This window comes from Dreissena polymorpha, chromosome 14 (assembly GCF_020536995.1).
Source record: "Dreissena polymorpha isolate Duluth1 chromosome 14, UMN_Dpol_1.0, whole genome shotgun sequence".
Classification (NCBI taxonomy): domain Eukaryota; kingdom Metazoa; phylum Mollusca; class Bivalvia; order Myida; family Dreissenidae; genus Dreissena; species Dreissena polymorpha.
In genome coordinates this window covers 19,134,960-19,158,198 of record NC_068368.1, presented here as the reverse complement: position 1 = coordinate 19,158,198, position 23,239 = coordinate 19,134,960, and the positions used below count along the sequence as shown (strand labels likewise).

General features: G+C 36.6%; 1 protein-coding gene across 1 annotated transcript in view; it reads left to right on the top strand.

Annotated features, from left to right (window-relative positions):
* Positions 1 to 23,239, top strand: part of LOC127856855 (serine/threonine-protein kinase 10-like) — a 94,613-nt gene that overhangs the window by 7,184 nt on the left and 64,190 nt on the right. The window contains exons 2-6 of the mRNA XM_052393009.1: positions 3,572 to 3,736; positions 5,424 to 5,622; positions 13,303 to 13,375; positions 14,477 to 14,671; positions 20,463 to 20,544. Of these exons, the coding sequence (XP_052248969.1) occupies positions 3,572 to 3,736; positions 5,424 to 5,622; positions 13,303 to 13,375; positions 14,477 to 14,671; positions 20,463 to 20,544 (714 nt within the window). The remainder of the gene's footprint in view (positions 1 to 3,571; positions 3,737 to 5,423; positions 5,623 to 13,302; positions 13,376 to 14,476; positions 14,672 to 20,462; positions 20,545 to 23,239) is intronic.

Below are 23,239 nucleotides of genomic sequence, written 5' to 3'. Positions count from 1 at the left end.
TTGTAACAGTATTGCAGTACTTTGACTGATTGCTCTTATTAAGGGCAGATTTTTTTAAATTACTGAACACCTTTATAAATCAAAGCTCCGACCGCGAAAGCCAGATGGCTTACCAGGCGTTATTATAAAATGCACTTTCAAGCATTTTTACGTGAAAGATGGATCTGAAATTTGGCACTCGTGTTGAAAATAGGTTTATAATTATAAAGAAGTGTTTATTTTTCGCAAGGTTAACAATAAATGTTGTCTTATATGTTACAGTATACTAAATAACCGTTTCATGTAGTACTCTCTAAAAAAATATCATAGTTGACAGGAAGGCATGTTTTACACTTTGTACTATTATTCGGGTGTTATCTTTCGGAGATAACGGTAGGGCATGAATAGGTGTTCGCTACTGAAACCCTGAAATATGATAAACTTGAAGACTATAGTAAACCATTGCACTGAAAAAGGTTACATTCCACTAAGAAACGGCCGAAAAAAAGTTGCAAAAACAGTCGATTTTGATTTGTGTCAAGTTATTTTTTGTACTGTACATGACGTATCTTTTTTATTGCATAAATCGATTCCGCTTAGAATGGCCTTTAAGAAAAGGTATGGTTATGGGGATCTCTATGTGCAAAATGTTGCATTTATTTTCGCTTAAAGATGTCACTTTTACATTGAAATGTATAGGGAAACTATTTAGTATATTGTGACCTTATTACAAGCTTATTTAATTTGACTTACTTTTGATTCAAAGGTTAACTTACACTTAAAATTCAACTGCATTGTTGGTTAAACCAGTTACGCACTTAAATCGATTTAAACTACGTGCCAAGATATGTATTGCGTTTTGTTACGTACTGGGACGATTTTTAATGCGTTTTTTTATTTTTCAATGCGTTAATACGCAGATACGCCTCTTATCTGGAGCTCTGGATGTAGATAAACTTAAATAGATGCTTTTATATCAATCCTCTTCAAAAGCATCGTCACACCAGTACTGTCAGTACTTTGATTTCTTGCTGACTCATTTCAAGTAAGCAGTCCCTGTTTTAATATTATAGTGGGGCCCCTGGGGTTTGTGAAGAAACGGTTTCCAAGATTGCATCAATTTACATGTATACTACATGTAATTCTGAGTGTAGAAAATGTCATTAAGCCAACCAGGTTACCAGGATAATGGTTGGTAAGCCAACACTTTTGGCTTCTATAACTTTAAATATTGTATATCATCTGACCATGTACCATTTAAAGTTTTTTGAAAAAAACCCAACATGTTTCTATTTTGTTATTAAAGATATGATGTAATTGATGTCTGATTTTGCAAAGGTGTCTTCATATAACATTCTCTTCTTGTATGGGCATTGTTCATTATAAATTGTAACAACCAATGGAGGAGTGAATTTTAATTTATTCTCAATGCAGAACGTGAAGAAACGATATATTTTCTGAAATTATGGTTTGAATTTAATAAATATTACATGAGATGTTAGTTTCAGTGGGCCATAACAAACAAACAGGGTCAGTTATTTCAGAGCCACATTACTATAATAATATGAATATGACAGAATAATAACTACCGGTAGTCAGTAGATTTAAAGCTGTTGTGTTAATTTTGATTTCAATTAATGTTTTTTGAGTGACTTGTCTAGCAGAACACTGATGCTGTGACCTCATTGATAATCTTTCAGTTTTGCCATATAGCCTGCAATTGTAGGTTAATTAATGATATAACTAACAATGACCCTGGGGCTTGATTGCACTGGCTTAATCAGCTCTGGTAAGTGACTGCCATAAACTGGCTGCTCAATAGAGCTAACTGCCATAATCTTGCTGCAAAAAGAGCTGCTTTTATCAGTTAAGGAAATATTTCTCAAACAAAACATTTACGTTTGACCAATTTCCAATTAAATACTGCTTTTATGGTATTGTTTGTTTAAAGAAAGTCTCTTCCTAGCAAAAAATCCAGTTTAGGCCAAAAGTGTCGTCCCTGATTAGCCTGTGTGGACTGCACAGGCTAATCTGGGACAACACTTTACACACATGCATTAAACCCCCTTTCCACAGAGCTCCGCTCATATAAATTTCAATAGTATTGACATATAGTGTCATATCTCTGACATATCTCAGGCAGCTCTGGTTCACTTTGCAGAGTTTAAAAATTGAGAGAACAAGTCAAGTCAGTATTTTTTAACCTGTTTAATGAAGTTTGTTAAGCCAAATAACAAAGACCAATAGCAGAAAAACTTGTATAATCAATTTAAAACTGTTAAAACTGTCTTGTCAAACAAGCATACAATTTGTTGCAGAAAAACCTTCCCATGAATCTCTTAAATTTTAAACTTTTTCTAATTAGTATTAAAATACAGTAGTAAATAGCTCCCGCTTATATGCGTCATGTCAAACCTTGATTGTATTTCATTAGTCAGGTGTGTACACATTCTCCTAGTTAAAGGGTCGCAATGGGTCCCACATTTTTTCGTCATGGAAATAAAATACGTAATGACTGCACATAGTGATAAGTTATTTCCATTTGGCATCTTTTTCAAACGAAAAGTCTAACTTCTAAACATATCATGCATTACAAAAATTATGTGCAAAATTGTCCATCAGTGCTTTCCACAGGCCATCTAACAGTCCCTCACCGGGGCACTTGAATTTCAAAATCAGGCTCTGCGGGGTGCTTGAGATTTACAGACTAGTATATTTTTCAGTAACCGCAATTATCCATTCTTAAGATCAAAGCGATATCAACTTCACCAAATATTTTGAGAGCCAATTTACAATCGTCTGTCATTTACGCGACTTATTGGACAATCTATTTTGCCAATGAGAGCGCACGCTTTGCATTGGCGACAGCACTCGTAGGAATTGAATACCGGCAGTAAACTCATGACGAGTGACCTAATTGCCATAAGTTTGTGTACACCTCAACAATGAAATATTTGTAAATTACTTAGAAAACTGTGATGGCCACCGATTGTAATCCTGATAGAAATTGTGCATTTTATGCATAATATGTGTTTTGTTCTGAGAAAACTGGGCCTAATGCATGTGTGCGTAAAGTGTCATCCCAGATTAGCCTGTGCAGTCCGCACAGGCTAATCAGGGACGACACTTTCCGCTTAAACTACATTTTCGGTAAAAAGGGACTTCCTTTAGACGAAAAATACCATTAAAGCGGAAAGTGTCATACCTGATTAGCCTGTGCAAACTGCACAGGCTAATCTGGGACGACACTTTTACGCACCTGCATTTTGCCCAATTTTCACAGAACAAGACACATATGGTCAAAACATTTATTTGACTTGTACAGCGTTTAGACAAATAATTGTTGAAATCATTAGACACAACTATACATGTTTTGTCGAATTCTCATAAGCATAATTTAATTTGTAATCTGAAACACGCTTCCGAATGTTAATGTTAACGCGGCATGAACACATTTGTGTGTGTTAATAGTTTTATACAAACAAGAACAGCACGTTAGGTGACATAGGCGTGTTCAGATGGAAAATCCCCGTCCGCCCAGGAAAATCAGAAGCAACACTTTCTGCTATTCTGGAATTTTCTGTTGTTCCAGGCCCAGCACAGGGACAACAAGACCCTGGCAGCCTTGAAGCTGGTGGAGATCAAGGCGGAGGATGACCTTGAGGACTTCATGGTGGAAATAGACATTCTCACCAAGTGTAAACACAAAAATGTTGTGGGCCTGCACGAGACATATTACTATGGAGGCAAGCTATGGGTATGCGAGGGTAGTATTTATAATATTTGTATGTGTAGTATTTAAAATATTGATTTGATTTGATTTTACCTTGAATCTGTTAACAGACTGAGTTGCCTTTCACTGCTTCAAATATTAGGGGTAGACATGAACATATGTAATAAAAACAAACAATCTTTATTTGTCCAAATATTTAGAATTGCCATTAAATTGCTGAGTAGTAAGTATGATTATAATAAGCAATTCTTGTTTATAATAATAGTCTTTATACAAATTATTGTCCCCTACCGGTTTCACCGGAGGGGACTTATGGTTTGCGCTTTGTGCGTCTGTGAGTCTGTCTGTGTCGAGTCTGTCTGTCTGTCACACTTTTCTGGATCCTGCTATAACTTTAAAAGTTCTTAATATTTTTTCATGAAACTTGCAACATGGATAGATGGCAATATGAACATTATGCACGTCATTTCATTTTGTTCCTTCGTCAAAAATTTTGGTTGCTATGGCAATTTTTTTTCTGAAAATGGAATCTCTGACAATGGTGGAGCCGGGAGGGGACCATAATAATTGCTTGACAATAGCCTTGTTATTAACTATTTTGAAACAACTTAAAAAAACACAGTATATTAAGATCACACAATTTCAGAGAAAATTTGTAAACACATATATCAAATTTCTAAATGAAATACTCGTATTTCAAATCATTAGGTGTAAAATTCATTATCATAAGTTCATAACTGAAGAATATTTCAATCTCTATAAAACAATAAAATCACAGTTGATAATATCTACAGCTATTTGGCTAGGTACATGTACATGTATATTGACTCGGGCCAGACATTTTACAGTATACATGTATTTAGAAGGGGACATACAGATGAGGCCACTCTGGCTAGACGTTTATAACATATTGTGAAGGGGGATAGGGCCATCTGCCTTAAAGGGGAATTGTTTACAGATCTGGCCATTTCAGTTAATTCCATTACTTTACTAAATTTTAACCACATCTCTGTAGAGATCCATTTCAATGACAAGAAAAGAATTGAAGCAAGGAAAAAAATGTATTTTTTTTTTTCCTGAGTAGGACTTGAACTAGTGTCCATTGAATTCTAATTTGCCTTCCTGAGTGTTATAGATCAATACTCATTTCCTACTTATTTTAATTGATACTTGTGAAGAAAGAACATTTGACAACAACAATCATTCCTAATGATTCAGTGTTTTCTCATTAGTAATGCTTTATATTTGTATCTATTTGCAATGATGTGTCATTATTTTCAGCAGAGTCTACTTAATTTGTGGTTATTTCTTATCTGATTTATTTTTCAGTTTTTTTTTCTACCATTTTGGAAATACATGTAGGGCCGGGTCTCTTTCGATTGGAAAATATCACGTCCTTTTGACTAAATTGGGGAATTAATGTTGTTGATTTTATGCTTACATATATTTAAAAACTGATAATAAAAGTGGTTAAAATATTATAGAATGTAAGTTTTTCACAATTTTGACAAGTTCGTAACTCAAATTTTCAAAATTTGAAAAAGTTCATGATTCATATATTCTCCATTTTTAAAAGGTGGCAACTTACTTTTTGAAGAGTTTGGGACTTTCTTATAATAGCTTTACAAAGGTAGGAAAAATTAACGTCAAATTAACGTTGGAACCACTGTATTGAAATCGTAAAAATACTACCCCATATTGTTACTTGCAGATGTTCATAGAGTTCTGTGGCGGAGGAGCGGTGGACAGCATCATGGTGGACCTGGAAAAGCCTCTGAACGAGAAGCAGATCCGCTATGTTTGTCGTGAGATGTGTGAGGGGCTCGCCTTCATACACAGCCAGCACGTCATACATAGGGATCTCAAGGCTGGAAATGTACTGCTCACCATGGACGGGTCTGTGAAACTGGGTAAGAGAGTTGAATTAGGGCCTAATGAAGTAGGATTTTAGTAAAAATCTGTTGATTTGAAAGCCTAAGGCTGTTTTAGATACCTTTAGATATGATAAGCTGGGTTATGGGAAAACTGGGCTAAATGCATGTGTGAAAAAAGTGTTGTCCCAGATTAGCCTTTGCGCATAAACTTTATACAGGAGTTGAGTTAAGAAGTGTTGAAAGTGTTAAAAAAGTACGGCTTGCCGGTATTGAGATACTTTTCGATATGATATTCTCCTGAACTGGGTAGACATTACAACAAGTAAGGAAATATTTTAAAGCCTCTATAACACTCAAAATCAACAAAATTTGCGTAAAGTATTTCGTAAAAAAAGTTAACACTTAAACAATCAGTGTTCCTTTTAGCAATAGCCACAATTTTAACGCTAGATGTGGTATGATTACCGTAAAACGCTGTGTATAACGCGCATTTATGTATAACGCGCATCTACTTTTTGAAGCAAAAAAATCGGGAAAAATAGTTTTTGAAGCAAAAAAAAAAATATTTTTCACTAATTAATTATCATAAAGACGATAACGATAAAGATACAACTTGTTTGTGTGTTTCTTTTTTAATTATAATATTACACATAAATGTTTCGATTTTAAATGAATTATGCATGAAATGCACAATTTCCACGAGGATACCATCTAGGTTTTCATCATAAGTCTCCGAAGTAACTGTCCACAATTTTATCGTGGAGGAGTACACATTGCGGACTGATAAGTGTGCTTGGTATAACTAAGACACTGAAATTTTTTATTGGTATTGGCACGGGGTTATTCACACATGACTAATTCAAAACCACGCATTCAATTTACATTTCCCATCTCACGCGTTCTTTTCGAGCGTCTATAATTGACAGGAGACTTTAACAACTCAAACTTATCAACACCATTACTGACATTACCGGCGTTAAACAAACAATGGAGGTGTGAAGTCGTTTGCAGGTTCGCATGTTTTGATAATAGCCCAGCTACACAAAACTTGACAGGTGACGCAAATTGCTTGATAATCACAACCCCAATCTTAACAAGACGTATGAAAACGTGTAAACAAACACAACATCAATTTTATTAACACATTTGAAAAGCAAGGAAAATAATAATAAATATATCGGGAAAGACCTTGCGGACATACTATTGTAAATCGACAAGTGCCCCCAAATAAATTGTGTAACCCTAGTACAGTAGGGAATAATATTGTGGGAAAAAACAATAAAGTTTAAATAAAAATGGCTTCCTTGTTTTTCATTTTCTTCTTCAAATTTATTCGATTTCAATGCTCTGTATGTACCTGAAAAAGATAGAAAATATTAATGTTAACTTCATAACGTTTGTCCATCTATATTCAGATCGTAAATATAACACAATTATTAACATAGTTACAGTTAAAACAACGGGGAACAGAATGATGCGAGTTACCGTAACTGGGTAACTGACAGGGAAAAAATGTCTTGGCATGGCTGTAGTTGTTCATAACGCGCATCAAGTTTTTAAAATTAAATTTGGGGGTAAAAATGTGCGCCTCATACACAACGTTTTACGGTACATAGATTTTTGTAGATACAAAATGCTGGTTTTTATTTATTTGTGACACAATTCCATTTTAATTTCCAGCGAATATATATATTCATATGACACACATACACGTAAATGGTGCCATGTTAGTGTTCATGTGTTGATGAATAGATATCATTGCGGGAAATTAAAATGGAATTAAAAATGCAAAACAATAATAAAAATGAGCATTTTGTATCTACAAACATCTATTTTAGCAGACCACATCTGGCGTTGAAATTTCGGCTATTGCCATACAGAACAATGATTTTTAATTGTTTAAATTTATTTTACAAAATACTTTACAAATTTTTCGTTGATTTTTAGCGTTATAAAGGCTTTAAGAAGGCTGTCATAATGCACCAGCAAGGATTTGAAAAGGGCAGGGTGGTCGTCTGTCAAAGAGCAGTTTCGAGCGTGCAGTTGTATTATTGCTGTGGCATATGATCAATTTAACATGTGTAATACATGGCATTCTTTATATATTTTCATTTAGAACATTATTTAATTGAAATTTCTATCCAAGGGGAGAGTGTCATCCCAGATTAGGCTGTGCAGACTGCCTTGTCAAATCTGGCAAGTCACTTAACACACATGCATTCAGACAAGTTGCGAGAACAAGTCTCATTTGGTGTCGGATTTTGGTGTATTTAGATGTTAAAGGAAGAAGATAGGTATGATCAGTCAACAGACATTTTGTTAAAACATCACTGTAATGTACGTATCTTGGAGCAAAATTGATATTAAGAACCATCATTGTTTGTGTAGTGTTTATAATTGGTGATTAAGCGGACTTAAAAAATTCTGCTGGGGGGGGGGTTGACGAGGGGCATAGTGCTCTCTTTCCAGAAAAATCATCAGATGGTAAACTTTTCACATTTTAAGTGACTTGAGGGACTTAATTGTGCTGTTTCCACTTCAAGTACTTCAAGCAATCATTCAGCATATATGCCGTGATAGATTATTGTTATAAATAATTTGATGCTTATTCAATGTTATACTGTATGTTTCTGTTTTACATGTTCAATAACCTAACCCTTTGATAAATCAGTCACTGAAATTCAGATTTAAATCTACAAGCAGGTCGGGCTAGTAATATGGGAATTTGTACTAGCCCGAGTCAGATTTTACTAGCCAAACATTTTTGTTAAAAATGCAGATAAAAATAATATGAAACATCCAAAGAAGCATTCATTTATTCAATCTTTAGAATACAATACAACTCTCTTATTAATTTCATCCTCGTCCACGTCAGCTTCCGTGTCATCTGAGCCAGCCTCTTTCGGATCCTGAAATAAGAAGAAATTAATTTCACACATGGATTTCAATCTAATCACAATTTTAAATATATATAAAGTTTAGGTAAACCATTAGCAGAACTGTATCCCATATATCCATGTAAAAGAGAGAGCAACCCTGGACCACCAGAAAATATATAAGCGATTAAGTGCCAGGTTATTCTACAAAAAGCCAGATTACAAATGCGTTGATCACAATTACCTCAGATTCGCATTCGCAACCCTGCCAGCAACTTCCATGGGCTCTCCCTTCCCCAGTTTCGCCCCCACATCCTAGTGACGTACTTCAATGACAACTGTTCCGCCATTACTCTCTGTGTTCGGAACGCAACGCAAAACATTTATTTTACATGATAGAAATCCGGGAACCACAAAACTATTTGGTTTATGCGCAGTAATCCAATTATCAGCTGATTTCGCAGCACTTGTGCGCGCAATGTGTTAAAGACATAAGCGGCAGTTGATATAAGCCGCTCAAAACTTTGTTTACAATTATTGAAAATGAAAGTGGAACACGTTTTCTGTTTTCTTAATTTTACAAGCACGTCGGGCTTGTATTATTGGATTTCTTACAAGCCCGAAAGAAAAAGTACTAGTTTTTTGCTGTTGGACCAGTGTGAATTTCGACGACTGTAATTGAAAGAGAACTAAAAAAGGGTGGGGTATATTTTACACGGGTGGGACATAACAATGGAAGGGGGGAAATGTATTTTAAAGGATGGGCATAAAAATGGAAGGACCCCTGCCATTCTGCTTTAGCTAAATCCCTACATAATTTATACTGGCTTTTGCATCTATATCACATGTTCACTTTTAGATTATTTGCTGAAATTGCTATTGTTTATATCTTAAGTGATAGGCATTTAACCCTTTCCCACTCTGAAGCAAAGTGAAAATGGCTATGTGCAAACAGCATAAAACCAAAACAGCCTGCGAGTTACTCTTCATTCTTGAATGAAGTGTGTAAGGTATCGTCCCAGATTAGCCTGTGCACTCCACACAGTCTTATCGGGGACAACACTTTCCACCTACACTGGATTTTTCGTTTAGATAGACCTCTCTTAAACGAAAAATTTCATAAAAAGCAGAATGTGTGGACATGCATTTTCCAAGAGCGACACTCGGGAACAAGCATGGCAACTTTGATATACAGAATCTCAGTCTCTATATGAGCCGCGTTCTGAGAAAACTGGGCATAATGCATGTGCGTTAAGTGTTGTCCCAGATTAGCCTGTGCAGTCCGCACAGTCTAATCAGGGATGACACTCTCCGCCTAAACTTGATTTCGGTAAGGAGTGACTTTCTTGAAATAAAAATACCATAAAAGCGGAAAGTTTTGTCCCTGATTAGCACAGGCTAATCTGGGACGATACCTTACACACATGCATTCAGCTCAGTTGTCTCAGAGCACGTTTCATTAAATGTCTCATCTCAGAGTTTTTACTCAAATTATGTGCAATTTACTCCCAAAACTTATCTTACTCAGAATTTGTTTAATATTGCCCTGATAGGAAAATAGTCCCCCAACATGCAGAGATTAAATCTAGTTGCAGCATAAATAAGTGCAAATAGCCCAATCCACTGGGGTGGTATTCCAGAAACACCTTAAGTAATTTCTTAAATAATTTCACTTAAGTTAAAATTTACAATGTTTCGTATTCTTTACTAAATAAGTTAACACAGGTTTTTTTGATATTCCTAAAATAACATTGGCATAATGATGTTATTTAAATGTATATCTTGATGAGAATCTATTGCAGTATGAAATGAATTACTTAAGAAAATTTCCCAATTTAAGGATAAGAATTAAATTTAACTAAAGATGCTTTTAGAATACGACCCCAGAGGAGGTGCAAAAAGTCAAGGAATATTAAACCACATTGTCACACTGGTCAGGGGTGTTTTCAAGACCCTTTCTTAGAGTTAAGATTAAACATAGATTTATGGAAACAAAATAATAAAAACGTTTGAATATATACAGACTTCCACTTGGTATCTTGTAATTTACAGTATGGAATAGAAAGAGATTGTTAATGCAAATTTTTATTCAAAATTAAAGCATTTTTTGAATATTCCAATTAAAAGAATTGCTTTATTCTGAGACTTAAGTCTTAGATTGTTTGGTGAATACAAGCCAAGGTACCTTGCATCATTACACACTGGTTTGGTGAATACAAGCCAAGGTACCTTGCATCATTACACACTGGTTTGGTGAATACAAGCCAAGGTACCTTGCATCATTACACACTGTTCTTCAGTCATGCCTTAGATTGTTTGGTGAATACAAGCCAAGGTACCTTGCATCATTACACACTGGTTTGGTGAATACAAGCCAAGGTACCTTGCATCATTACACACTGGTTTGGTGAATACAAGCCAAGGTACCTTGCATCATTACACACTGGTTTGGTGAATACAAGCCAAGGTACCTTGCATCATTACACACTGGTTTGGTGAATACAAGCCAAGGTACCTTGCATCATTACACACTGTTCTTCAGTCATGCCTTAGATTGTTTGGTGAATACAAGCCAAGGTACCTTGCATCATTACACACTGTTCTTCAGTCATGCCTTAGATTGTTTGGTGAATACAAGCCAAGGTACCTTGCATCATTACACACTGTTATTCAGTCATGCGTTTTTGCTAGAAACATTTCTCAAGTGTTCATTGTGTAAGTAAGTGGTTCGTTTTTCCATGTCAACTCGAAAGTTGTTTAAATTAACTTGCTGGTTCAACTAATTGAATCTTTTGTTGGTTGACCCAGTAAATTTATAATTAATGTCTAGTACCATGTAATTTTTGCAAGGATATGCTGGTTTGTTGCACAAACTATGATGAAGTATGATTTGTGGCCATAGTAACATTGCTTAAGAGCTTTGTCACTTTCAAAGAAAAAAGTGTGATTTTTTTACCTACAAAATTCATAGCTGTCATTCCTTTCTGGTGATAGAATTTCAACACTGCTTTCTAGTGTTAATGATCTATGATGTTTTATAGCATGATTTATCATGTTAAAGCTTGTCATTTGATGCATATTTACATGTTTACAAGCCATAAGATTGTGACAATCCTATTTAAACCAGTGTAGCTAATCGTGCTACAGTTTCACTGGGCAGTGAGTGGTGAACTCAATGCAGATATCCTGTCCTCTGTCCACATTGCACCAGCACTTAAGTTAAATATTATTGTATGGAAATAAGGCTGTGATGTAACCCTGAGCCTCACTCTGGGAAAGCTGGGCTTATGGAATGTGTGTAAATTGTCGTCCCATATACAGCCTGTGCAGTCCACATACAGGTTTTTTTCTGCTATGTAAAAAAGCCAGATCCCAAAGAAAACGGACCCGATCCCAAAGCAAAACAACCGGATCCCTAACCGAAAAAAAAAATCCCAATTTCAAAACAATTGTTTTTATTTATTTTTTATGAAAGAAGTCTCTTATGACTTACACTTATTATTATTAGACTCTCTATCTCATCTTTATTTTTTAAACATCACACAAAATATCTTACTTTAATTTGAGTCCTTTTTATTGATTAATAATTCCCAAATTTGCCACTTTCATGGATTAAAAAAAATCCCAATTTGACCAGACTCCTTTTCCTAAAATGTCAAGAAAACCCCCTGCCATAGGCTAATCATGGACGATAATTTGCACTTTTATGGAATTTTTAGTTTACAGTAAGCTTTTTCTTAGTGAAAATCCAGTTAAGGCTGCAAGTGTCATCCCTAATCAAGTCTGTGTTAACTGCACTGGCCAATCTAGGACAGCTGCACTGCCTAATCTGGCTTATGTAGGACAGCACTTTACAAACATGCATTAAACCTGTTTTCCTGAAGTGTTGCTCAAATGCAGTTACTGAATTAACATATTACATACTGTAAACATATAGAAATTCGTCGGTATGAAATTTCGTGGTTTAATGAAAAATAACTAATTCGTTGACACGTAATTTCGTGGATTTCAAATTTTCGGGGAATACTGACAATCATAATGATTTAACTTTCATTAAAACAACCAGAGTAATTAACAAAGCATAATTTGCTAATCTGTGTTGACAGCAAGACTTGAGGTGAATGTGCACTGAAGCATGAAAGTGTTGCTGATAATTGTTGATAGGAGCGATAAAGCAGCCCACTTGTGGGTCCCCGCTCGCTTATTGCCATCAATGTTGTTTTGATATTATTTGCAATTCTCAGCGCAATCGGTACCCTAGTAGTAACAATTGAGTAATAAGGTCCCCAAAATACACGTTTGAAAACCGTTATATCTCTTTTAACTTTAATTGGCACTAATTGACATATGTGATAAACTGTTAACTGCTATGTATTATATTTATTAACCATGATGAATAAAACGTACATTAACGATGATGAATAAAAACAGAAAAACTCATAGATATAATGTAATGTGACCTAATAAAGTGAAGTAACGTTTACCAAAGACTTATACTATTGCAAAAAGCAATATCTCAGATAACCGACAACAAAAGAAAATGTCGGAAATGACATTTGCAAATGACCGATTTCAGATTAAAAATTTATAAGTAATCGTTGGTACTAGAATTTGAGGTTCAGCGGACCAACGAAATCCACGAAAATTCGTACCACACAAAATTTAATGGTTTAACAGTAGATGTTGGTGATGCATTAATGTATTCTCAAAAATTGTTTTGTATTGCAAACATAACATAGAGTATTTGTTAGAGAGGCTTTAGTAGTTAAGAACCTCTGGCCCGTCTTACATGTACCTTGGATTTCAAATATGTTAACAATTATGTTTGCTCTAATTTCAGCTGATTTTGGAGTCTCAGCATTGAATGACAGAACCTTACAGAAAAGAGACTCCTTTATTGGCACTCCATACTGGTAAGATGAAATCCCTTAGCAGGAAAATACTTCTGTTAAAAACTAGATGTTTCCAAGTTACATGTATTTATCAAACCATGTGTGTACCATTCCCATGAACAATTTAAAAAAAACAAGCATCTCCATTTGAAATGAACATTTTGAAGAATTTACAAGATTGTTGAATTGCTGGCCTGTGAGTGACAGCATTTAATGGGGTTTCTGGTCAATAACAGATGTTGTCAACAATGGAAACTGAGAGAAATTTAGTGATTCCATATTACATGCTTCTGCCAATGTTTATGTGAACACTTTCCCGCCTAGAAGAAAAGTGGAAATGGCTATTTGCAACCAGCATAAATCAGTACAGCCTGTGAGTAACTCTTTGTTAAGGTTATATGTTGTTTGCTTCTCATCAGTTTATTAGGGCTGGAAATAAGGCCTTTAAAACTTTAATCTTGCAAGAAGATTCTTAAATTTAAGTTGATTCCAAATTACATGCTTCTGCCAACTTAACTTTTGACTGTGGGGTTGTTAGGTTGAAACTCATTTATTTTAGCTCAATTCAATCAAAAGCCTTAAGTTTGTTGAAATGCTTTCGAGTCTGTATCCTGGGTAGAACAAGTTCTTTGTGTAGATCTGTAACATAGCGAACATTTGGGGCATTATTGAATTAATATAATAATCGAAATTTGTATCAACGCAATTAACCAAATATCATGCAATCTTAAAAAGGCATTCATGCCTAGATCAACATTTATTTATATCACGCCTCGGGTATCAAATGTCAATGAGAATGGATAGAAGAGGTCATAATTTCTTGCTGTCGCTGGCGGGGCCCATTGGGGGTCTTTGCTGTTATCTTGAATTCTACAAATATTTGAAAAAGTTGTGTTGAGTTTAATAAGCAAAAATGAAATGCACAGTAATCTGAAATGGACTTTGTCTACATTTATCTCATATAAACAGACTACATCACATATCTCAAGAATGCTCCTACAGCGGGGATTGAATGCTTGACTTCCCAGACTTGTTTATCTTATTGATGATTTTAAAACACTCCCACCTCATGTTCACCTCACCAACTAAGACACAGCAACCTCATTTTGGGTTTGTTTGCAGGATGGCCCCGGAGGTGATCTTGTGTGAGACTTTGAAGGACACGCCATACACTCACAAGGCGGACATCTGGTCCCTGGGGATCACACTCATAGAGATGGCCCAGATAGAGCCCCCCAATCACGAGATGCACCCCATGAGGGTCCTTATCAAGATACAGAAGGCCGAGCCACCCAGCCTCGATGACAAGAGGAAGTGGTAGGTTCCCTAGTTACCTATAGAAAGTTGTAGGTGCCTAGTTACTAAGAGGAAGTTGCATGTTCCTAGCTACTCGGAGAGGAAGAGGTATGTTTCTAGTTACTTGGAAAGGAAGTGGTAGGTTCCTAGTTACTAAGAGGAAGTGGCATGTTCCGAGTTACTCAGAAAGGAAGTGGTATGTTCCGAGTTACTCAGAGAGAAAGTGGTAGGTTCCTAGTTACCAAGAGGAGTAGTTTTGTTCCTAGTTACTCAATAGGAAATGTCCCTAGTTACTCAAAGAGGAAGTGGTATGTATTAAGTTACTCAGAGAGAAAGTGCTATGTTCCTAGTTACCAAGAGGAAGTGGTATGTTCCTAGTTACAAGGAGGAAGTGATATATTCCTAGTTACTAATAGGAAGCATTATGTTCCTAGTTACTAGTTGGAAGTGGTATGTTCCTAGTTATTCATAAAGGAAGTGGTATCTTCCTAGTTACTTAAAAAGGAAGTTTTATGTTGTTTTCCGTATTATTGGAATTTTTTGTTAGCTCACCTGATTGCTCAGGTGAGCTTTTGTGACCGGTCTTTGTCCATCGTCTGTCCGTCCGTCCACATTTGTTCGTAAACACTCTAGAGGCCACATTTATTGTCCGATCTTCATGAAATTTGGTCAGAAGCTTTGTCCCAATGAAATCTCGGTCGAGTTTGAAGTGGGTCGTGCCGGGTCAAAAACTAGGTCACTAGGCCAAAAAAAAGAAAACACTTGAAAACACTGTAGAAGTCACATTTCATGCCCAATCTTCATGTCACTTTGTCAAAATGTTTGTCTTAATAATATGTTGGTGAGTTCCAAAGTGGTTCCGGTCCGTTTAAAAACATGGCTGCTAGTGGGCGGGGCAGTTTTCCTTATTTGGCTATAGAGAAACCTTGTAAACACTCTAGAAGTCACAATTTTTGCCCAATCATCATGAAAGGTGGTCAAAACATTTGTTTTATTGATATCTCGGACGAGTTCGAAAATGGTCCAGATCGGTGAAAAAACATGGCTGCCAGTGGGCGGGGCATTTTTCTCTATATGTATATAGTGAAAACATGTGAACACTCTAGAAATCACATTTTTGGCCCAATTTTCATGAAATTTGGACAGAACATCTGTTTCCTTGATATGAGAGTTGAGTTTGAAAATGGTTCTGGTTAGTTCAATAACATGGCTTCCAGGAGGGGGGGGGGGGGGGCAGTTTTATGGCTGCCATGGGGGGGGGGCAGTTTTCCTTATTTGGCTATAGAGAAACCTTGTAAATACTCTAGAAGTCACAATTTTTGCCCAATCATCATAAAAGTTGGTTAAAACATTGGTTCCATTGATATCTCGGACGAGTTCGAAAATGGTCCAGATCGGTGAAAAAACATGGCCGCCAGTGGGCTGGGCACTTTTCTCTATATGTGTATAGTGAAAAAATGTGAACACTCTAGAAGTCACATTTTTGGTCCAATTTTCATGAAATTTGATCAGAACATTTGTTTCCTTGATATGAGAGTTGAGTTTGAAAATGTTTCCGGTCAGTTGAATAACATGGCTGCCGGGGGGGTGGTGGGCAGTTTTCCTTATTTGGCTATAGAGAAATCTTGTAAACACTAGAAGTCACAATTTTTGCCCAATCATCATGAAAGTTGGTCAAAACATTGGTTTTATTGATATCTCGGACGAGTTCGAAAATGGTTTAGATCGGTGAAAAAACATGGCTGCCAGTGGGTGGGGCATTTTTCTCTATATGTATATAGTGAAAAAATGTGAACACTCTAGAAATCACATTTTTGGTCCAATTTTCATGAAATTTGATCAGAACATTTGTTTCCTTGATATGAGAGTTGAGTTCGAAAATGTTTCCGGTCAGTTGAATAACATGGCTGCCGGGGGGTGGTGGGCAGTTTTCCTTATTTGGCTATAGAGAAATCTTGTAAACACTCTAGAAGTCACAATTTTTGCCCAATCATCATGAAAGTTGGTCAAAACATTGGCTTTATTGATATCTCGGACGAGTTCAAAAATGGTCCACATCGATGAAAAAATATGGCTGCCAGTGGGCGGGGCATTTTTCTCTATTTGTATATAGTGAATACATGTCTAGAAGTCACATTTTGGCCCAATTTTCATGAAATTTGGTCATAAAATTATTTTTTTATATGAGAGTTGAGATTGAAAATGGTTCCGGTCAGTTGAATAACATGGCCGGCGGGGATTTTATGAATCTTGGTCATAAAATTAATTTTTGTAAGCAAAGTTTTATGTTTGGTAAGGGGATCAACTCAAAATATAGGCCACCAGGTCAAATCTTACAAAAACAAAATCACTACATAAGCCAGGGTTTTGGTTCAATAATGATGAAACTTGACCAGGATGTTTGTCTGGACAATATCTAGTTCAAGTTTGATGTTTGGTAAAGATTGAATGAACTGACTCCTCTCAGATGAGCACACTAGGGCCATCTTGGCCCTCTTGTTTAAAAGAAGTATTTTCCTTTAAAAAAATCTAATTAAGGCAAAAGTACCATCTCTGATAAGCCTGTACAGATGGCACTGGCTTATCTAAGAGGAAACTTAACGCACATCCTTTACACCCAGTTTTCCCACTGTACAGATGGCACTGGCTTATCTAAGAGGAAACTTAACGCACATCCTTTACACCCAGTTTTCCCACTGTACAGATGGCACTGGCTTATCTAAGAGGAAACTTAACGCACATCCTTTACACCCAGTTTTCCCACTGTACAGATGGCACTGGCTTATCTAAGAGGAAACTTAATGCACATCCTTTACACCCAGTTTTCCCACTGTACAGATGGCACTGGCTTATCTAAGAGGAAACTTAACGCACATCCTTTGCACCCAGTTTTCCCACTGTACAGATGGCACTGGCTTATCTAAGAGGAAACTTAGCGCACATCCTTTACACCCAGTTTTCCCACTGTACAGATGGCACTGGCTTATCTAAGAGGAAACTTAACGCACATCCTTTACACCCAGTTTTCCCAGAATGCCACCCAATGGGAATTCCATTACTTGCTTTTTCTGACTGACATTGGCTCACTGACTTTTTTGGAGACTGTTGGTATGGTCCATTTAACATAACACTCAGCGATTGAGGTGTTCACAATAGGCCTTGTGGTGGGGTCCTTTCCTTCACCTTCCTGGACATCAATGGGCACAGTCAATGTGTGTGCTTGTGTGTGTGTGTGTGTGGGGGGGGGAATTCCTTCATTTGAATGTCCTTATACCCTTGAAAAGAGGGTTTTCTCTTGATATTGGCGGAGGCTCTAGTCTATTGATTTTGGGAAGAATTGTCACATAGGAAATATATATGAAATGAAAAGGCTAGTGTTAATTTTAATTTAGGGGAACATGATTTTAGAGAAAACGCTCATTGGTTAGACGCCTTTAACCATTTCCCACTTAGATATGTATTTTGAGGAATTATAAGTCCCTTATTGAGATGAATTTAATTGCAGACCTATCTTTCTAGATTCAAGTTTTAAAGGCTTCATTTCCAACCCTTAGATACTGATGAGCAGCAAACAGCATAAAACCTGAACAGGCTGTGAGTTAAGGTTTTATCCTGTTTGCACATAGCCATTTTCACTTTGCTTCTGAGTGGTAAAGGGTTATATAGCTGATTTGTAGAGCTGCAACGATTCACCAACAGTTCGATTCGATTCGATTTCGATTTCAGACACTCCGATACCGATTTTTTCGATTCGATTCATCTTCAAACCTAGTTTTATCATATATTCACTCGTATGCCTCAAAATTAACATTTCTGTTCAAATGTGATTTCAATAAAACACATATAAAAGAATAGCAAATTAGGACTCAATTTTAATTTTAAAACTTCTGACTAGATTACACAATAACATAAAAAATAAATAAATAATCATAAAAACGTATCTGGAATCAGTTGAATGGTAGTACTATCACTATTACACCTTTACCCAAAACCGCTATAAGCATGTCTACCACTGTGCCATGACAGCATAACCTGTTACCTGTATGACAAATCATATTTTCTAATAAACTTAACAAAACTCCAACAGAAAAAGAACTACTTTTCTGGCTGGCGACTTGAGAAGTTGCACTTGTGCGACCTCTTTGTCTTGCTAAATTAACGCTATGTTTGCGTTTGCAGGGGTTTTTTTTAGAGAAAGGGGAAGACGCTTGACGCTGGGTGAAAGGGGAAAAAAGAGTGCGAAAGAGACATAATAGGGGAAAAAATAAAAACTGTTCATTTCAATGTCTATAACTCATCAAAAGAGGCATGTCTCTGTCCTTTTTGTTCTTAAACACATTTAACACGTATTAAAGTCAAAGTTCTTAATAAAGTTGCAGGTGTAGATCTAATAATGGGAAATGTTTTCAACTATATTTCTGTACTGGGGCCGGGGGATGATGTCAATTTTGTGATTTCCATTTCATGATGAATGGGTTGAAGATCTTGATCTGCTACAGTAGTGGAAGGGAAAGGAGCGGCAGCTGCCGATTGTCCACTTTCACTTTCACAATGTTCGATGTTGATTACCTCAGAATCCTGCTGGGTTATAACGGTTTTCGATGATTATTTCTTACAAAATGCCTCGATGCGTTCAGTATCTTCCGAGTCCGAACGTTTTATTTTGTTTGTGTAAGAACGCCAATTGTTAGACATTTTGTCTGTTTTCACGTTTATATCTTGGCCTGCATATAGCCCGGATGAAAATTCGACTGGTTTCCGGTAATTAATTGACGAAACACCCTTCTCGCGCAAGATCGGTATTCAGTAAAATAGTCACATGATTATTAGGATTAGTTGCCCAGTTTACATGACGTAATTTAAGAGCTATATTTAGAATAACTGGGATTCCCAGATTTTGTGTGTTCGTCTGGAGAGAGAGAGCGAGATCGTTGAACATGGTGCAAATAGGATAATTGTCGAATGCCCAAAGAAAAAATAAACATTTCTTTGAGAGAAAATATTATATTTTGGTGAAAAATGATATTTTTGGTGGGGAAATTGTATTTTGAGGGGAAAAATTCTGGTAGGGGAAGACGCCGAATATCGGTGTCACTTTGTTAGTAAACGAACCCCCTGGTTTGACATATTGCATTAAATTAGATTAGTGGTTGAGCCGGACTTAGCGTACGCCACATCCGTGAAGCACAGTTTACACTTAGCTTTATTGGTAGGGCTACCATCCCGAAACCCAAAATACTGCCACACTTTTGATTTTAGCTTCTTAGCCGCATCTGATAATTTCAATTTGTCGGCAACAACTTGTTCAGCCATTTTGACTGCTTTTTACGAAAGTAGACCGTAACGGGCTTATTGATTGGATGACTAAAGTAATAAGCAACCAATCGCGCGCGTCGTAATTACAGGTAAATATAAAACCTACACCTCCCTGTATCAATAGTCAGAATACAGCGCGCTTTACGTATCTATGTATATATATGTATATATTTTAAAGAATCGAATCGAATTTGGTAGGTTTGGTATCGTAATCGAATCGAAGCATTTCGAATCGATTTTCGATGAATCGGATCGAATCGTTGCAGCTCTACTGATTTGGGAAATGAAAATGCTAGTGTAAGTTTCAATTTAGGGGAACAAGATTTTAGTGAAACTGCTTATTGGGTAGAGGCCTTAAAAATGGCCTTTGTTACATAAGGTGAACAATCCCTGATTGATGACAAGATGAAGTGGTATTGTCTTGGTTTACAGGAGCTGTTGTCTGTCATTCTCTTGGCTTTAATTTAAAATGTTATTTCTTTCCTTTTTATTCTAGGTCCAAAAATTTCTTTGATTTCCTCCGCCTGTGCCTAGTCAAAGATCCAGAGCAACGGCCATCTGCCCCAGATCTTCTACAGGTAAGCATTTGGACATACGGGCCTCGCTCTTGGGAAACAGGGCTTAATGCAGGTGCATAAAGTGTCATCTTTAGGCTTCTTTTTTTCATTTTAAGAAAGTCTTATCTTTGCCAAAATACAGTTAAAGCGAAAAGTGTCGTCCCTGATTAGCCTGTGCAGGCTTTATCTGGGAAGACACTTTTGGCACATGCGTTAAGCCCCATATTCACAGATTGCAACTCATATGCAGTAAATGTGGTGTATCCTATATATCAAGCTTTTTCTAATAAACGGTTAAGATGTTTCTATTTAAAAGGAACCATTAAGATAATGAATGCCTTACCGGCGATCTCAGTTTGTAGAGGGCTTGATCACAAATCCAAAGGTTGCAGGTTGGATTCCTGGCCTCATTAAGGATGATGAACCTCACTCTGGGAATATCAAGGCTTATCAGCAATGACAATTGCGGCTTTCATGGAATTTGTCATTTAAAGAAAGTCTCTTTTCGGCAAAAATCCATTTTAGGCGGAAAGTGTGGTCATTGGTTAGCATGTGCAGATTGCACAGGCTAATCTGGGACAGCACACTACATATATGCATTTAGCCCAGTTTTCCCAGAATGAGGGTCCAATTATTTCTACAGCAATTATCCCGTGTAGCTTTTTTTTAATAGGGCAGTTGTCCATTACTGATATATGTACATGAGATAAGTACTGGTATACCAACTTATCCAGGAAAATTGTGTGTAGATTACCTGAATGCTGATATATCACTGAAATACTGTTGAAAACTGCAAACAATTCACACACACAAATGAAGTTTTAACCTTAATACTATAATACCCCCACAAACAAAGTTTAGAGGGATATATAGGAGTGAACTTGTCTGTCTGTGTCTGTTGGCCTGTCAGTCCGTATTAAGTGTCCGCTCTCTAATTCAAGTTGTTTTCATCTGATCTTCACCAAACATGGTCAGATGTTGTATCTAGATGATGTCTAGGTCAAGTTCGAATGTGGGTCATGCCGGGTCAAAAACTAGGTCACAGGGTATCTTAGTGCGTTTTAAACATTGAGAATGATGTCCGCTCTCTAATTCAAGTAGTTTTCATCTGAGCTTCTCCAAACTTGGTCAGAAGTTGTATCTAGATGATGTCTAGGCCAAGTTCGAACATGGGTCATGGCAGGTCAAAAATTAGGCCACAGGTCACTGAGTGCATTTTAAACATTGAGCATGGTGTCCGCTCTCTAATTCAAGTAGTTTTCATCTGATCTTCACCAAACTTGGACAGAAGTTGTATCTAAATGATGTCCAGGTCATGTTTAAATATGGGTCATGCCAGATCAAAAACTAGGTCACGGGGTCACTTAGTGCTTTTTAAACAATCAGCATGTTGTCCGCCCTCTTAATCAAGTAGTTTTAATCCAAAATCTTCACAAAACTTGGTCAGAAGTTTTATCTCGATGCTCTCTACGCCAAGTTTTAACATGGGCCATGCCGGGCCAAAAACTAGGTCATCGGCTCACTTAATGCATTTTTGAACATTCAGCATGGTGTCAGCTCTCTAATTCAAGTAGTTTTCATCCGATCTTCACCAAAGAAGTTTTATCTAGATGATCTTAAGGCCAAGTTTAAACATGGGCCGTGCCAGATCAAACACTTGGTCACGGGTCGCTTAGTATGTTTTACACATTCAGCATGGTGTCCGCTCTTTAATTCAAGTTGTTTTCATCCAATCTTCACCACACTTGGTCAGAAGTTGTATCTAGATGATGTGTAGGTAAAGATCGAACATGGGCCAAGCCGGGTCAAAAACTTGGTAACAAGGTCACTTAGTGTGTTTAAAACATTGAGCATGGTGTCCACTGTTTTTTGTGAAGACAACATGCAAACTATTTTGTTTCAATATGGCATGTAGGGGTATCCGTCATGTCTGTGACAAAGCTTTAGTTTTTACAATTTAACATGTGGATATGTTATTAAAAAAAAAAAATCAGTACTAATGTTCACAGTTCCAAAGGGATTTAGCCTCATGCACCAAGGACTGACAAAAAGCTTTGAGTTTTGTGGAGTGTATGTAATACTGATTTGTAATGAATTGAATGAAACTCTTGCTTATGCGAAGAAGAGAAAAATCTGATGACTGGCATATAGTACTTTATCTAATACATAATGGCACAAAAACTCTTACAAATTGTATCATACAAGATTAAAACTGGGATCATTCCCTTTGAACTGTCAATTCGAAGCATAGATAAGCTCATTATCTTGGATATTCACGAATACACTCAACCAAGATTCAAAGATCAGCAATGCCTTGAAAATATTCCTAATTGAGTGAAACCTGATGATGTCATAAAATAAATCTACAGTGCTGCTTAACCTTTTTATGTACAAAGATGAAAACAAATTGATGGCATGGCAGTGTATTGATCTGAGCCATTTTATGTCATCTGCATCAACAGTTTACACATCAGGGTTCCAATGCATAGGAATAAAATACCCCAGATTGGGATGGTTTAACCCTTTACCACTTAGATACATATTTAACCCTTTGCCACTTAGATATGTATTTAACCCTTTACCACTTAGATACATATTTAACCCTTTGCCACTTAGATACATATTTAACCCTTTACCACTTAGATACATATTTAACCCTTTACCACTTAGATACTTATTTAACCCTTAACCACTTATATACGTATTTTGATGCATT